At 36.9% G+C, this 17,978-nt stretch overlaps 1 protein-coding gene across 1 annotated transcript in view; it reads left to right on the forward strand.

The window, feature by feature from the left end:
* Positions 1 to 10,958, forward strand: part of LOC310633597 (cholesterol transporter ABCA5-like) — a 52,645-nt gene extending 41,687 nt beyond the window's left edge. Inside the window, exons 27-38 of the mRNA XM_083351386.1 lie at positions 373 to 464; positions 1,644 to 1,767; positions 2,784 to 2,901; positions 2,993 to 3,084; positions 3,957 to 4,132; positions 6,382 to 6,457; positions 6,550 to 6,644; positions 7,342 to 7,461; positions 7,571 to 7,720; positions 9,564 to 9,643; positions 10,273 to 10,328; positions 10,734 to 10,958. Coding sequence (XP_083207512.1) covers positions 373 to 464; positions 1,644 to 1,767; positions 2,784 to 2,901; positions 2,993 to 3,084; positions 3,957 to 4,132; positions 6,382 to 6,457; positions 6,550 to 6,644; positions 7,342 to 7,461; positions 7,571 to 7,720; positions 9,564 to 9,643; positions 10,273 to 10,328; positions 10,734 to 10,841 — 1,287 coding nt within the window. The 3' untranslated portion in view covers positions 10,842 to 10,958. The remainder of the gene's footprint in view (positions 1 to 372; positions 465 to 1,643; positions 1,768 to 2,783; positions 2,902 to 2,992; positions 3,085 to 3,956; positions 4,133 to 6,381; positions 6,458 to 6,549; positions 6,645 to 7,341; positions 7,462 to 7,570; positions 7,721 to 9,563; positions 9,644 to 10,272; positions 10,329 to 10,733) is intronic.
* Positions 10,959 to 17,978: the final 7,020 nt, after the last annotated feature.

The following is a 17,978-nucleotide window of genomic DNA, read 5'->3' on the forward strand; positions in this document are numbered from 1 at the left end:
TTCTTAAACTGTGATCATATGTTACATTTATAATTAGTTACATTGTTTAATTTTAAATTCTGTTTACCACCCAGTCACTGGTGAGAGGAAAGGTCATATAAGTACATGAAATAGTATAAATAAATAAAATGAAGTATAAGAAATAAAAACATATAATATTATAAGATTTTTCCTACACATTTTCTGAGCAAAACTGAAAGTACTTGGTTAATATTGTTTAGCATCGTTAATATAGCAGACATTAGAAGAGTTCTGTTTTTTTTTTGTCAGGAATCAGGAAGCAATAAGCTTTTCCCATACAATTACTCAAAATGTAATTTGGAGCAAAGCTGTGTTAATGTTGGTTTTTTTTGGTTTTTCTCTTTCTTTTAGCCCTATTTGCAATGTATAATTTGGCTCTTTCTTCTACGACACCTTGAGGTGAAACATGGAGGAAAATCAATGAGAGCAGACCCTTTTTTCAGGCAAGTATTCTGCATTTTTCTTTTAAAAATCAGTATTGAAATTACTTTTCCAAAGCAAAACTGGACAACAATAAGCTGCTTGTTTGTCGTTATTGAGGCATTTGTCCATAAAAATGTGAAATCCATTTATTAGATTTTTTTTTCTAGGTGTAGCTAGGCTGGTCTTGAGTGTTCCCTTAAAGTAGCAGGATTTTTGGCTTTGCTAAGACTATTGATCCAGGAAAATCCATGCTTCTCAAAATGTTTTCATATACTTTTTCTCTTCCTCTTTATATTTCCAAATTTATTGTCTTTTATAAACCCCTCATGGTATCCTATGCCTCTCCCACATTTCTATTTGGTGGATTATTTTTGCACCCAGCAGCATTTTTCCTATTGTGACAAATGAATGTACAGATAATGGGATTTTTTATGCTGTTTCTCTATTAGGACTATCTCCTTATCCTGTTACCCTATTAATAGCACTTGGTAATTCTAGGAACATGGATTGGACCATTCTTTGTAACAGTTTTTGCTTAGACTAGGGTTCCTTCTAAGAGTCAGAGTGAGGGAGAAGACTCACAACTGTAGAATCTTTGCAATGAAGTGAGAAGTCCTTCCTAAAGTCCTTCACTTGAATGCATTCTTATCTGGCAGCAAGGACCTTAGGTTTTGGTCAACAGAATGGCTTGGGTCCAGGATATCTGAGGGAACACCTGCTGCCGGCATCAAGTTCCCTTCGTCCTGTGCGCTCCCACAGGGAGGGCCTTCTCAGGGTGCCGCCAGTAAAAGAATGCCGGTGGATAACACCCAGGGGGAGGGCCTTCTCTGTGGGGGCGCCTGCCCTTTGGAACCAGCTGCCCGTGGAGCTTAGGACTGCCCCCGACCTTTGATCATTTCGCAGAGACCTGAAGACCTGGCTCTTCGAGCTTTCTGGCCCAGGCTGAGTTTTAATTGGGGTTTTATATTTTTTCAGGGATTTAATTTAATTTTTTTAAAATTGTTCTTAATTTTTGTATTGATGTTTTATATACCCTGTAAACCGCCCTGAGTCCTATGGGAAAGGGCGGTATATAAATTCAATAAAATTCAAATTCAATTTCATAGGATCAGACTTACTGTCTGGCCTACTAGACAATATCTTTTTGCAGTCTATTTAGAAGTCCCACAAGCAGAGATTGAATATGTTTTCCCATCCAGAGCTCCTACACGGCTCAAGGCCTGTAAATTCCTAGATGTATCACACGAAGAGGATGGCGATGAAGATGTTATGGCTGAAAAGCTGAAAGTTAAAGAGATGATAACTTGTCAGGACTGTGAGGAGGTAAATGAGCCTGGCTTAATCCTTCCATCCTAATGACATTATATATACAAGAATACAGAAAATCCCAAAGGTGCTTTTTCAAGTGAGGCAACTGGACTTTCTTTGTTTTTCCTTAAAGACATTTCGCTTCTTATCCAAGAAGAAGCTTCTTGGATGAGAAGTGCAATGTCTTCAAGGAAAAACAAAGTCCAGTTGCCTCTTGAAAAAGCACCTTTGGGACAACCATGACCTGGATGACTGAGAATCTCCATAGACAATAACACAAAAAAGAAATAATCGACTAGGCCACATTCGCAGTTATTAATGCAAACAGAAAGTATACTGAGAATTAATTTCTCAGAGCATCAGAGAAAGCAACCTGTAGTAAAATCACAAAGAGACCTTTATCATTTACCTGAGCTTCATGGATTGATTATATCCCTGAACCAGCCATACTGTTGCCCTCATTCTCAGTCCTGGGCACAGGAGAATGTAGAGCAGACATATCAAACACAAGGCCCGGGGGCCGGATCCGGCCCACGAAGTGGTTTCATGTGGCCCGCGAAGCCATCCTGGAAACAGTGAGGGAACGGCCCCCACTGTCTTGGCCCTGGCCCAGAGACCCTCCTTCTGCCAGAGACCCTCAGATCTGTCCCACTCCTGCCCAGGCTCCCATAGGCACCCTTGATGGGAACGATGTAGAGCTAGCCATGCCCACCCAGTAGGCCATACGCACTCTAGCCACGCCCACCCTGGCCATACCCACCCGGCCCCCTGAGGGCAACCGCAATGCTGATGCGGCCCTCAATGAAATTGAGTTTGACACCCCTGATGTAGAGAAATGTCAAATGAAACTGGCCTGAGAAACCCTACACCCATTTTCATTTTTACATAACAACAGAAAAGGCTTCAGACTGTTCCCACATATTGGCTAATTGTGCTGACTAAAAGAAATGAAATAATTCCTTTGAAAGGAATTATTGTGCATCACATATTCATGCTGATTCAGTATAAACTTTTTTGTTGTTATTCTTTAGAGACCTGCAGTATTAGTCATCAGCTTACATAAAGAATATAATGGAAAGACCGATTTCCTTCTTGGAAGAAAAATGAAAAAAGTGGCAACCAACTATCTTTCGCTTTGTGTTAAGAAAGGTTATTTTTCAATTATTTACTACGGAATTACTTTGTCAAAAGTGGAACAATTAGCTTGTTGAAAAAAATCAGTTTTTGCTTCTTTTTTTAGGAGAAGTTCTGGGAATTTTAGGCCCTAATGGAGCTGGGAAAAGCACATTGATTAATATTCTAGCAGGAGAAGTTGAACCATCTTCAGGCCAAGTATATAATTTTTGATCAAATCTTTGTATCCACTTTCCCTTATTTTTGCTTATTAATCACTATTAAGTTCCCATGAATATTTCTTATTGAAATATATGTATTTCAGCATTGTTAATGACAGAATACCACTTGAAGTACATATTTTACTTCTAACTAGCACAGAAGTACCGAAACCTCATATGGATAACCAAATATAAATATTTGGTTCTTCAAAACTATGCCACCTGATGGGACCCAAACAGCATATGTTCACTGTCAGAAAGCCTGCCCTCTGGAATTATCTCCCCCCTCCCCCCCAGTGGTCTGAGATGTCCTGACTTTGCTGCTTTAAAGAGCTGCCTCTTTTCCTAGGCCTTGGTTTAGGAATATATGCCTTGGTGGTAATTTTATTGTGATTGGTATATGAACTCTTGAGTTATTCCCTTTGTTTATGTTGCATTGAATCTGTTTTTAACTTTTATGCTATCCAGAGCCATCCTGAATTAGGTGGTCTGTACATCTGATTTATAGCTCAGTCAGTAACATAGAAAAGATGCCTGCAATTAGCAATATTTGAGCATATGGATTCATCCTCCATGTGCCTGTATGTACAGATTTGATGGCACTCTATTAATCTCAGCAATCAATAGAATATGGGAACAGGCATAAGAAATTAAATTAATTAATTTTATAAAAGAACAAAGACTATTGGAAAATAAATTCATAAATAAATGCTTATATTACATTGGAATATATTTTTGATAAAATAAAATGTTGCATTTTGTCTATTATATTTATTTAACATTCAGATTTTAGTTAATTCAGTTTTTCACAAACAACTTTAACTGGAAATACTATGAAGGAATACTGAGAAGAGATTCTTGTATCCACAGGTGCTGATGGGAGATTATTGTTTAGGTGAAAATATCATGGATAATTCCATGAAATACATGGGATACTGTCCACAGACAAACCCACTTTGGCCTAATATTACATTACAAGAACATTTTGAAATTTATGGAGCAATCAAAGGAATGAGTGCTAGTGACAGGAACGAAGTCATAAAATGGTAAGAATCTTTAATTTTTATCTACATTAACTGTATTTTTTCTTATTGTGCAAAGATATGATCTTGTTGAAGATACTGATTATATTAATATTTTTAAATACTATAAAGATTCTAATATAGTTGGTTGTTTATTTACATCTGATAGTTTTGTTCATTTATTTACTTATTGCCTGCCTTTTCACCAGAGTGACTTTATTTTTTTTTTAAATGGCACATTTCAATGTTTATTATTTTATATTTATTTATTGGGGATAGTATTCTCTTTAGTTGCATATAGTTAAACATCAACATATATACAATAGATTAATGCAAGTCAAGGTGCCTACACATTCCATCAGTTTACTATATTATTAATGAAGGATATCTCAGTGAAGGATATCTCATTCTTGTACATATACTTCATAATTTTCCTTGAACAAAAGCAATTTAATAATTAACAAAAAAGCTTGTGCATCTAACCATGATACATGTAATTCCAGTGATTACTATGAAGCTACTTTATATTTTATATTTGAGTTCAATAAAATACCAGGTCCTTCATCATATATGATGAAAATACTTGTATAAATCCTGTAGACCTAACCCTGCCTTTAGACTTAATACCAACCAAAATGAGCAGAAAATCTTGCTACCAACGTTCTGCAGTTTTCTGCTGAAGTTTTCAAAAGTGAAGTCACCCCAAAATGGGGCTTGTGGGTTACAGTTATTGCTGCTATAAAGTATTTGGAAACAGTGCTATATGAGAATTTTAAAGAAGTTTGTGTAGGTATTCATGTCTTGTATTTATCATACTTGATGAGAGATTGAAAACATATTACAGGAAGTCCTCGAAGTATGACCACAATTGAGCCCAAAATTTCTATTGTTAAGTGAGAAATTTGTTAAGTGAGTTTTGCCCTGTTTTACACCCTTTCTTGCCATAGTTCTTAATCTCTGCACTTGTTAAGTTAGTAACACAGTTGTTAAGTGAATCTGGCTTCCCCTTTGCCTTTGCTTGTCAGAAGATTGCAAAAGCCTATCACAAGACCTTGGGACACTGCAGTCGTCATAAATACAAGCCAGTTGCCAAGCATCTGAATTTTGATCACATGATCAGGGCGATGCTGCAAAAGTTGTAACTGTGAAAAATGGTCATAAATCACTTTTTTGTGTATGGTTTGAATGGTCACTAGTGGTTGAGGACTACCTGTACTCTGGCTTCTATGCTAGCAAAAAATGAAGACTCATGTATTTCAGCTATAAGGTATTTCAGAAGATTATGTGGCCCCATACCTCTGGACTGTACAAAACAGTGATATCCCTCAAAAACCATTGCTATCAGCCTTAAGAAAAAATCCCCAGTGTTCACTTATTTTTCTTGGCCTTCTCCCAAGTTCTCCTTATGGAGATGCTGATGGTTTTGAAGAAAATGTTTTTTATTCTAAACACTCTTGGGGATCTGTTTTGTTATTATTTAGATTTAGATTTTAGATTTTATTAGATTTATATATCGCCCTTTCCCGAAGGACTCAGGGTGGTTTACAGGGCATTTTAAAATCATACCAATACAAAATACAAAGTTAAAAGACAAATAAAAGATTAAATTATCCCTGAAAATAAAACCCAGTTAAAATTCTCAGCCTGGGTCAGAGAGCTCAAAGAGCCAAGTCTTCAGGTCCCGGCGGAATGAGCGTAGGTCAGGGGCAGTCCTGAGCTCCACGGGCAGCTGGTTCCAGATGGTAGGTGCACCCACAGAAAAGGCCCTCCCCCTGGGTGTTATCCGCCGGCAATCTTTTGCCGGTGGCACCCTGAGAAGACCCTCCCTGTGGGAGCACACTGGACGAAGGGAGCTTGATGCTGGTAGCAGGTGTTCCCTCAAATATCCCGGACCCAAGCCATTTAGGGCTTTATAGGTCATTACCAGCACCTTGAATCTCACCCGGAGGGCAACCGGAAGCCAATGCAGCTCACAGAGTAGAGGTGTTACATGGGAGTATCATGTACCAGTATTATTACTGGTTTTTATTAATATTTATATTTACTATATTATTTTTATGTTGTATGTTACTTGGGAAAGTTTTATCTCCTAAAGTGGGGCTTGGAAATATTTTAATTAAATATACTGTATTGTGCTGAATCTATCCTACTTGCTCCTTATTATAATGTTCTATGCTTTTATGAGTCAGAGTGCAGTTTCTTAAATGTGCAAATATTTAACCCTTGTTAATACTCTCCTTTCAAGACTACAAAAATGTACTTGTTTTCTACAGTTTTTCCAAAGCACTTGATCTTCAGGAACATCTACAAAAGAGAGTGAAAAAACTTGGTGCAGGAGTCAAGCGAAAGGTATTTATTATTTTTAAAAAATGATTGTGCAAGTTGTGTTATATAAAGCAAATGGACAGTGAAGTAATGACTTCTGATTCTTTATTTTTCAGTTATGCTTTGCCTTAAGTATGCTTGGTAATCCTCATATTACCCTATTAGATGAGCCATCCACTGGTATGGACCCTGTAGCAATACAGCACATGTGGTAAGTAGCCTCCATTAGTACAAGATGGAAATATCATTTTGCTTTCTTTGTAATTTAAGTTGTAATTTAACATAAGTGTTTTGTAAAGCATCTTATCCTTCTTTCACTATCAAAATCATGGCTTTCTAAGCTCTTGTTTCAACAAACAACAGAGAAATTTCAACTGTTATTCAAGGATTCAATCAAAGTTTAAATCTTGCAGATGTTTAACAATCGCTCAGAGAAAGAAAATAAATCAGATTCAGGAGAATAGAAACTTCACTAATTGAAAACAAAAAAAATAGAAAATGAAATGGAATGGAAATGAGGAGATAATAGTGTACAAAGATGAAAGAAAGAGGAAGAGAAATAAGAATAGTTTATTCCTAAATGAGTGAGTAGGTCATTTCTTAGTTCATCTACAGAGATTTTTAAAATGTTCCCAAAGACAGACATACAGTATAGACCTGCCATAGAAATCAGCAGGGATTATTATACATGTGTCCATCTATTTTACATCTAGCTCCATCATTGTACATGGTGTAGAAAACCAAACGTTTAGTGCTAACTTTTGCCTTTCCTTGGAGCTCAAGTTTGTGAAGGGGCCAGGAGGTGATTTTACATCATTAAACATGACTGCATTGTTTAAAATCAGACCATTTACAGACTTGTTTAAGGAACCTATTCTTCTTTGTTGAGTGTGCATTATATTGTACAGGAAAGCAATCCGAGCAGCCTTTAAAAGTAAAGAAAGAGCGGCTATTCTGGCAACACATTATATGGCAGAAGCAGAGGCAATTTGTGATCGTGTGGCTATCTTGGTATCTGGAAAGTTAAGGTATTTCCTTAGCATCTAATTTTTTTTTAAAAAAAGGAAACTTAAAACACGATTGTGGACATTGAATTCATTATCTGTCTATCTCATCTTTTCCCCACATAACAAATAGGTACATTGGAACAGTTCAACATCTCAAGACTAAATTTGGCAGGGGATATTTTTTAGAAATGAAATTAAAAGAAACACCAGAATCACAGCAGAAGGAATACATCCAAAGGAAGATCTTAGGCATTTTTCCAAATGCAAATTGTCTGAAAAGGTAAAAATTAATGGATTGATTCTAGATTTGGTCATGTGGAGTCTTAAAATAAGGCCAATTGAAATTGAATTATTTAAAAGCAAAATAGTGCTTTATAGCACATAAGGAACTTATCTAACATCTTTCGTAAATCAAACACAATTTTTCCTAAGTTCTCCTATAAACTCAGTGGTTATTACTGAGTATTTAAATCAGTGTGACAATAGGGGTAAAGTAATGCTTCTTTAATTATATATTGATAACTTTGAGAAACCTTAATGTAATGCATCAGGCCTTTGTATGCTGTGATTTATTTGTCAAATTTAGGTATCTCCCATTTCACTATCAGAGTGACTCTAGGTGCATAAAAGTATGTAAAAACGGAATAATCAGTAAAAGGAGTCAGATATTTTATGCATTTTAAAACATGTCTTTATGTTGGCCTTCCCTAGCTGTTGTCACTTTTAATATTTGTGAATCACGTTTCAATCAGTGCTTTAATTCTGTTTTATTCTCCTTTTCTCTTACATTTATTGTATCTTTTTATAACTACTATAATCTACAGAATTTTTAAAATGTATGCTAAAGTTGTACTTTTAATACATAATTAGTATTAGAATATACATAAGAACATTAGGCATATATATATATATTCTATGAATGTATTATGAAGAACAATCCATCATTACAGATCCTTATTACTGGGCTACTTGCATAATTCTACTTGTAGATATTTTATTGTTACTTTGGGATATTTTAATTCTGCATGAAACATGGACCTTTTCATATCAACATCCTTTACTGTTCAGAAGAAGCAATGAGAAAGCCAGGATGGAGAGCACTTGTTCAACTGTGGTTGCTAGCAGACTATTTAACTCTTCTCTTATTCAAATAAATAAGTTTGAAATTATAAATCTAAAATCTTGCCCTTGTTAAAGTAGGCTTAATGTCATACTTGGAAGATTTTTGCTTAAGTATTAGTCTAGTCAATTTAGCTATAAATAGGCAGAAGTAACACTAAATCCTATACTCAGAAGAAACAGTATCATACAAACTGATTATAACACAGTTGCCAAAATGATTCACTGAAACATCTGTAAGAATTATCACGTGCCAGCAATGAGCAATTGGAGGGAACATAAAGTTGAGAAAGTAGTCAAGAATGAACAGGTTAAAATATTGTGGGATTTCTGAATACAAACTGATTTAATTGTGATTTTAAAAAAAGGTGTGGATAATTGATGTGGCAACAGCAGGAGATAGTAGAATAGAACAGAGGCCCCCAATCTTTTGGGCACCAGGAACCAGTTCTGTGGAGAAAGATTTTTCCGCGGACCAGAGGGGGCGTGGTTTCATGTGCTGTGTGCATCCAGTGGATGGGGTTTCATTTGTTTTCACGGCCCGGTTGCTGGTATGCTGCGGCCCAGTGCTGGTCCACAGACTGTGGGTTGGGGACCCCTGGAACAGAAGACAAAAAAATGGAGAAGATCACAAAGTATCAAGATAGGAAAATATAAATAGAAAGATTATGACATAAACTGGCCTTGGTGGTCCCAGTGGTTATTGGCACACTGGAAGCCATACCAGAAAATCTTGAAAAAAAGTTCAAAAAATCTGTGTATTGATAAAATTTTCATCTGTTAATTATAAAACGTCACACTGCTTGGATCTGCACATACTGTATACTTCACCAATACATCATAACATTGTAGATTCTGAGAAGAATTCAATGCAAATGAAGGCCAACTCCAGCTAAAGAACAGCCAGCTGTGATTTCACATTGTATATATAATAATAATTACTGTACATGGTTAAATCCATGTACTTCTTGTTGAAACCTACCCTATTTTTTACTTTTTTACAGTTTTGCTTCAATTTTGGCATATAAAATTCCAAGAGAAGATGTCCAGTCATTAGCACTGGTTTTTTCTAAACTGGAAGAAGGTAAGGGATTAATTTTCTAAGTACAATGAATATAATAGAACCTTCAAACTCACTTATCCACCTTAATTTTGTTAACTGAAATTCATTTTGTTGTCTATCATCACTAACATCATCAAACATTATGTTTCTATATGCTTTTATCCTTTTATCCAACTAAAAGCTTTTCTCATATTGTTTTCTGATTAGTAGAGTTTATAGTTTTTCAGATTTGCTTTATAGAACACATCTGTAACATTAAAGCATCATGGTGTTAAGTCCTCAAACATCATCACAAAGTTACATTGGAGGTATACATATGCTGCCATGTTAATAACTGATGGTGTGCAACATTTGGATGTGCACATAGGAGCAAGAAAATGAGAAAAGCAGTGTTGTACTACCACGAGTGCCATCCCTTTTAATACGTGCTGTTTGTACAAAATACCATGACACTTTCTTCAGGATGAATCCAACGGACACTTCTGACAATTTTAATAGAACGTGGAAGTCAGAATTAGACATTAAATTGCCTATAAAGCCCCTCCCCAATCACCTTTTATTTCCTTTTATACTAACGCCTAGGTATTAATGGTATAATATATATAGTCTCTCAGTGAATAATAAACAATTATTTCTGACAATTTTAACAGCAAAACATGCCTTTAATGTTGAAGAATACAGCTTCTCTCAAGCAACACTTGACCAGGTAACTTGATAAAAATTTACGGTACAAAATCATAACATGCCCTCCAAATGTATATTTTCCACAAATTTCAAAGCATTCTCTTTGTTATATGAAATTGCCATTTCCATCCATAATTTCATAAATGCCCATTTGTTTTCTTCTTCTGCCACAAGGGCACAGGCATATCATTCAAAGCCAACATTTCATTCACAATGTTATGAGAACAGGAAGGTTTTTCTATACACGGAGTCTCAACCCATGACATGGAGAACCTTGTCCTTCTTCTTTCCGAAGTTTGTCTCCAAATCATTCAGAGATACAAATGAGCTGTGACTTTTGAATCTTTTAATTAACTCAAGTCAGAAATCTGCCCACCTGTTTCCTTCTAGTGAGGAAAAGCATTAACGCACTGTTCATTTCTTTTAGGTATTTGTGGAACTTGTGAAAGAACAAGAGGAAGAAGACAGCAATTTTGCTACATTAAATGGAACGATTAGTTGGGAAAGATCCCAGGAAGATCGAGTAATTTTCTGATTTGTTGCAAACTGAAGAATTTGGCTATTTCATTTTTCAGTGACTTTTTTGCCCTGAAAATTGATGCTTTTTTTAACATGCACTGAGTACTATGAATATAAAACATACTCTTACACAGCTGAAAGAATTCACCTTCTTTGCCTTACTAATGCTATAGATAGGGTGAAATAGCTTTATTTTTTAGAAATCTTATTAGAGAGCACACCTACAATTAAGGGGCAATAGGATTGGCTAGATCTTTTTCTAAGTCTGCAGCAAGCATGGCATTTTGCATATCAGGTAAATATAGCCAGTGAATCAGATTCTGCATTAATCTAGTATTTCTTTTTATGAAAAATACTCCAGTCATGTGTTCCTTTATTATTTGTTTTATAATGGGGTAGAAAGAAATCAATGTACAATGAAATGTATAATATTCTCCTCTGTGGATTTGGGAAATCTAAAAGATTATAGGTGGAGGTACTCAAGGTTGCAGGGAGAAAGTAAAATCAGCAAAAATGAATAACCACCACCTTCTTCAGGTAGCCCTCAGTTAAGTGATGAGCCTCTACTGTATTTTGCTCAATTCCATTAGCTGATTTTATAGGGCAGTGGATTTACCCCACTATTCATGAATATTTATGGAACTTTTTATATACAGTCCATTTTATGAAATTTTATTTTAAGAATCGCTTTATATTCCAAAGTGCTTTTTTCTTATTATTTATGTTGCCAACCTATGTACAATAATCATTATATAATCAATGGGAGACAGTTTTTCCAAGAAGAATTTTTTAAAAAGGCAAATATCATTTTTCAGAAGATACTGCTAAAGGCCTTGTCTGTAAGTTTGCCAGTTCCTGGAAGCTTTTGTCAGTTTTCATTTGAACACACTGTATATAATCTAAATAAAGCAGTTGCCTAAGTACTTAGCTTTTAAATAGTTGTTAATTAGGTGACTTGAAGCTCAGGTATATCTTATAATAAACAATTATTAATTAATCTACTTAAATTTGTATGTTTTAAGTCTCTTAAAAGGCTTAAGTAACAATGAGAAAGTTATCGATACATTAAATCCTCAAACTGATCTTCTTGAATGAAACAATACCATGATAACGTGAGATTAGTATTGAAAATATGTCAGTATATTCATTATGTTCTTAAACAAAACAGTGCTCCAAATGAGTGACATCTGCTTTTTACTTGTCATGCTTTCCACTTTCCTTTGAGGATTAGAAATTCTGATATGCTTTCCACTTTCCTTTGAGGATTAGAAATTCTGATATCTAATGTTACAGGTAAGGAGGTGTCATGAATTTCATTGACTTGTAAGGAAAAAAAATGAACCACAAAAATATATTAATTTTTAGATATCACTGCTTATCAGTCAACAATGACCCAACATAGGAACATATATTGTACTGTTTTCACTAAATACTTTGTCTTGAATTATCTAAAATGTCACTGTTGCAAATTGCTGAAGCAAAGTATGTATTACATTTGCATATAAGTTTGTTTTACTTTTCCAAATATAAATAAATTAGCACTAATGATGTTACCTAGTTGGGTAATGAAACATCTTCAAGAAAATAACCAAGCTTAACATCAAAGACCTACAGTATAAATAAAATAATTAAATTTATGTATTTATTGTTCATATAAAGTGAACACATCACATACACATGTGAACACATTGCATTTTCTTTGATTTTTGTTCTGTATGTACCATCCCAAATCTAATCTTCATCATTTTTCAATATTTGCACCACAGACACAATCAGAATCTTGTACTTTACTATAATGATAACCAGAACAGGGATTAAAGCATATTTAAGAGCATTTCCACGTGAGATTCTTGTCAGCACTCTGATGCACCTTTCAAAGATGAGGAACATTTAAATTAGCAAACGATAGGAGACAGTTTTTCCAAGAAGATGCTGCTTCTTCCCTGTATGTCAATAATGTTGGCTGATCCCCTCAGGCAGAATGATAGAGTTGCTTTGTTAATTATTTTTGCATTGAAGCCAGGAAGGAGGAAGGGATGCATGTTAGGTTTTATGTTTTATATACTGACATTATTAGATCCAACTTGGGTATTCTACCTCTTGAAATAAAGGTCACCATTGGCTGTTCTGTCTGAAGTAGCTAAATGTCTCTTTATACTGTAGATCCCAGAATCACTTCTGCTGATACATTGTCATGTTTTTTTTAGTTCTCTAAGTCTTTTTTATTTTCATTCCCCACATCCTGAAACCAAAGAGAGGTTTGGGTAGGAAGAGAGATTGATTAAAAAGCATGTAAACATGTAAAGAGAGCTTGGAGAAATCCACACAAAATAACAGGCAAGAAAAATGAAGTGAAACCTGTTGGGACAGCAACTCCTCTTTTGGAAAAGAGCAAAAGCTTATCTCCCCAACTCTTGGAATTAGTACTCTGTCATCTGATATTTATTTATTTATTTATTATTTATTTTATTTATTGCATTTATATACCGCCCTTTCCCTGAGGACTCAGGGCGGTTTACAGGGAGTTAAAATCAACCATACAAAAGTTAAAACCCAATTTTAAAAAAATTAAATCGACCCTGTACTATTAAAAACCCCAATTAAAATGAATGTCTCCTCAGCCTGGGCCCGAGAGCTCGAAGAGCCAGGTCTTCAGGCCCCGGCGGAATGATCGGAGGTCGGGGGCAGTCCTCAGCTCCACCGGCAGCTGGTTCCAGAGGGCAGGCGCCCCCACTGAGAAGGCCCTATCCCTGGGTGTCACCCGCCGGCAATCTCTTGCCGGCGGGATCCTGAGCAGACCCTCCCTGTGGGAGCGCACTGGGCGAAGGGCATTTGATGCCGGTGATATAATAAAGCCTTCAAGGCTGAATTATTTATAGGCTTCTGAGGTATTCTTCCTGGTATTCCTGGACCTTATCTTTTTGGCCAGTAAAAAAAAAGCTACCTCCCATAAACTATAATTTATTCTGTGATAAAGATGTCATACCAAATAAAGACCATCTTTGAAATGGGGAGGGCCTCCTTAGGGTGCCGCCAGTCAGGGAATGCCGGCGGGTGATCCCCAGAGGGAGGGCATTCTCTCTGGGCGCGCCTGCCCTTTGGAATGATTTACCTGTGGAACTCCGGACTGCCCCCGACCTGCGCTCGTTTCGCCAGGACCTGAAAACCTGACTTTTCGATCTATCTGGCCTGGCCTGAGGGGGTTTTTATAGTTTCAAGTTTTTTAACATTGTTTTATTGTTGGGCTATTAATTAATTTTATTCTTTTTAATTCTATTTTTATTTTTATTTTATATTGTCTTTTAAATATTGCCCTGTAAACCGCCCTGAGTCCTTCGGGAATAGGGCGGTATAGAAAACTAAATAAATAAATAAATAAATAAATAAATAAATAAATAAATAAATAAATAAAATGTGAAAGAACAGGCAACTAGAACTGCTTTGCAAGTTGTGACAACCCAAGGGCATATTATTCCTGGTAGTGATAGTACCGCTTGGTTGGAAAATCAAAATAACTGAAACTAAGAGTGGGAAGAATCTTTGCTCGGCATATGTTGAAGTGCAATGCCATCTTTTCTCGCTCTTTGAACTTGTGTGGGGTGTATGAAAGAGAGCAGGACTGCATCTCTTACTGTAGTGACTAAGTGACTTCCCATAGTCCATAGTGACTTCCCTTAGGGTGGGAATCATTAACACTTTTTAGCTTGAGGGGCCACACTAGTTACCAGATAGAAAATCAGGACGCATCCTTTTGCAACCATCAAACCATCAACCATTGAGCCTTGGTGGAGCAGTGGGCTAATGCCTCCTTAAGTAACACCAGCTGCCTGCAATTAGTGCAGGTTCGCATCCCACCAGGCTCAAGGATGACTCAGCCTTCCATCCTTCCGAGGTAGGTAAAATGAGGACCCAGATTGTTGGGGGCAATTAAGCTGACTTTGTAGTAATGCCGCTTGGGGTGTGTGAAAGCCCTAATAAGCAGGCATATACATAGAATGAAGGCTACTGCTAAGCTTGTAAGCCGCCCTGAGTCTTCGGAGAAGGGCGGGATATAAATGGAATTAAAATAAATAAATAAATAAATAAATAAATAAATAAATAAATAAATAAATAAATAAATAAATAAAACATACAATCTATAACATAAAGACTAACTGATCTCCTGATTTTTGTCCAGATTGCTGCTTTCCCACTGATACTAGCCCAAAATGACGATCTCTTTCCTACCAGTCATCTGATAGCATGGGTTTCTTTTTGATTTGTATGCAGGCTACTAAAAGTGCAGAGAAGACTTGCAGGGTATCTACTTGTGACTAAATGGGAGCAATGTTCAGCTATCCTCTTTCTAACTAAAGGTATTTGCTTTTCCTCCTCTTAAGCTTTCTGAACAATTGGGACTGAAGATGTTCCATAAAAAGGTTAACTCCTGACTGCAGCAATAGGCAAAAGAGTTAGGAGAATCAAGACTAAAGGAATCTTAACTTAGAGTTACTATTATTTGGCATATGGGGTGCTACAATTAGTCAGGCAACTACAATGTTAGCACTGTAATGTATTGGCGTTTTTCTTGTGTGCAAAGTTCACGTGTTGTGATTGCTGCTAACGGTTGCCTGTGTAACAGCTTGGGGGTTTTAGCCAGACTTAGAGTCTCCTGCTCAGCCATTGGCTGATTTATGCGTGAACTGTAGTACTTTAAACCTATTGGCTGCCACCTGGTGGCCATCCTGATAAATAGCAGTGCGGACGCACGCGCAGCCCTCTTCTGTTCCAGCAGCTCAATAAAGCATGTTCCTGTTTTCACCTGCTTGTCTCGCCTCATGCTTCGAACCAACACAATACATAACAAGCACAAAGCAGTTATTTCACTGCCAAAGAGTGCTAGCCTCTTTAGTTTGTGCTCGTGAGCTTTCCAGGGTACACCTAAGGGGACAAGCTAGCTTTGTATCAGAAAGAAGAGTAGTGTCTCTGGCATCCTTGGGGCCTTTTCTCATCACCGATGTTACCTTGCAGTTGGGTGTTGCATTTGGGCAGGTTCAGCACTGGTAACACTGGTTTTGTGACCATCCGCACAAAAAGTCACCAGTGGTATCTATTTATCTTCTCACATGTAAGATGCTTTCGAACTGCTACCGGTAGGTGGGCAGAAGTTGAGGCAAGTGATGGGAGCTCATTCCACCATGAGGTGCTAGAATTCGAACCGCCAGAGCAAAAACCGTCTCCGATGTCTTTAAGCCACCGAGCAACCATGCCTCAACTTGGAGGTGGTGAGACATTTCATAGTTTTACTGACATAAAGCCTTCTGCGGGTAAAATCCACTAGTTATTTTTCACCCAACACTGAACTTAAATAGTTGCTCACTTGATGGGACATAACTACAAGTGAATTGAAATGGCAGTTAATAGCATTCCCAGACCTCTAGGTGGCGCTGCTGCTTTACTCTTTCAATATTTTACTCATATCTGCTTCTTCCTTTGACAGCTATAGTTTTTCTTCATAAATGCCTGTTGTGAGAGGATGTGGTTTATAACTGGTATAGGTAGTTTTATCTAGAAAAACTCCATTTTGTTGGGGGGGGGAGGGAAGCCCTTCATTTTGATTTTAGATGTTTTCCCTTTGGGCCTCTTACCTTTGCCCCAAAATTCCTGATAATAAGGCTCCCTGATACCCTTATTAAGGAACTCAAACCATCCCATCTGTTGATTCAGAGCTATCGTTACTTTTCTGCTGTGGGTAAATTAGTCAGAAACTTTGCATACTTAATTACCAGCTTTTTAGTATTTTTAGTAATGCTTTATTAACAAACCCACCTTCTCGGAGCACTGTCCTCTGCCAGGGATATGAATACTTTATTGTCTGTGGCCTATTGTTTGTTAATGATCATGCGCCTTGCTTTCCCAAAAAATGTATAAAAGCTATGCTCATTTGTGTATTGAGGAGGGTTTCTCAATTTTTGATTTAATCCCAAAAGCACATTTCTTTGCACTATACAAAATAAACAGGTTGCAATTTCCCACCTTGTATAATAGTTGCTAATTTGGACCAGGGAAAAACAAAACCAGGATTTGACTGGGCCAGTTAATAGTTTGGAGCACTAGGTTTGGACTTTAATCCTGAGCATGAGTTCTTTCTGTGCAGAAATAAAGTTCTTAATATGTTCCCATTCATCTTTCTGTGATTATTGACTAATTCACACCAGGTGAAAGAAACTAAGCTGGGCCAACACTTCCAACTTACTCAAATGTTCCTCAGCCATGTTAGCCTCAGGTGCCAGATTGCTAGGCTCCCCTCTGGGCTGATGTTCATCTGAGACATTCTTCCAACCCTGACCTACCTATTATGTTAATAAATACATTTAATATGTATATATTCAATGCCTGCACCTCCCTTCCCACTGGAGTAAGTGCAACCTGAAAAAATGATGTGGCTCCTTTAATGAGTCATGGGATTCAGGCATTTATTTTCCCACACATTCCAAAGTCCTTTTCCCATTCAAATTCAAAGTAGTACATAACCCTGATCTTAATTATTGGGGAGATTAAGCGATAGATGAAACTATAGATATATTGTACTCCACAACCATCTGGTTCATGTCTGTCAACACAAGCAGTTGAAAATCTGAGCAAAAAGTTACATGACAAAGGAATAATTTAGAACATAAATGCAAGATGTTTTTTACAGCTACACACAGACTGTAATCTTACTTAGAGGAGGGAGCCTTCTGCTGTGAAACAGCTCAGTGTTAATGACACCACTCCCACAACACCCTTAGCCCAGTCAGGGTCTAACACAGAAAAATACTTTATGATACTGGCAACAAAAAAAATGTGTTAATTGGGTCAAAAGTATTCATTTTGCAAAATTACCGGTAATAGCAATGCTTCATTATTTCAGCAGCTTTTTAGTCAGAAAAGCATCAGTAAATGTGGAAAAGGAAGGAAGGAAGGGGGGTAGTACAAGTGGGGGTAGGAAAGGAAGGACACAGATGTACTCTTCAGGCCCCGGCGGAATGACCCCTGATCATTCCGCCGGGGCCTGAAGACCTGGCTCTTTGAGCTCTCGGGCCCAGGCTGAGGAGAAAATTTTAACTGGGGTTTTTAAGTGTACAGGGTGAATTTAATATTTTTTAACTGGTTTTTAACTTTTGTATGTTTT

Source organism: Vipera ursinii (assembly GCF_947247035.1).
Source record: "Vipera ursinii genome assembly, chromosome: 2".
In the NCBI taxonomy this organism is placed as follows: domain Eukaryota; kingdom Metazoa; phylum Chordata; class Lepidosauria; order Squamata; family Viperidae; genus Vipera; species Vipera ursinii.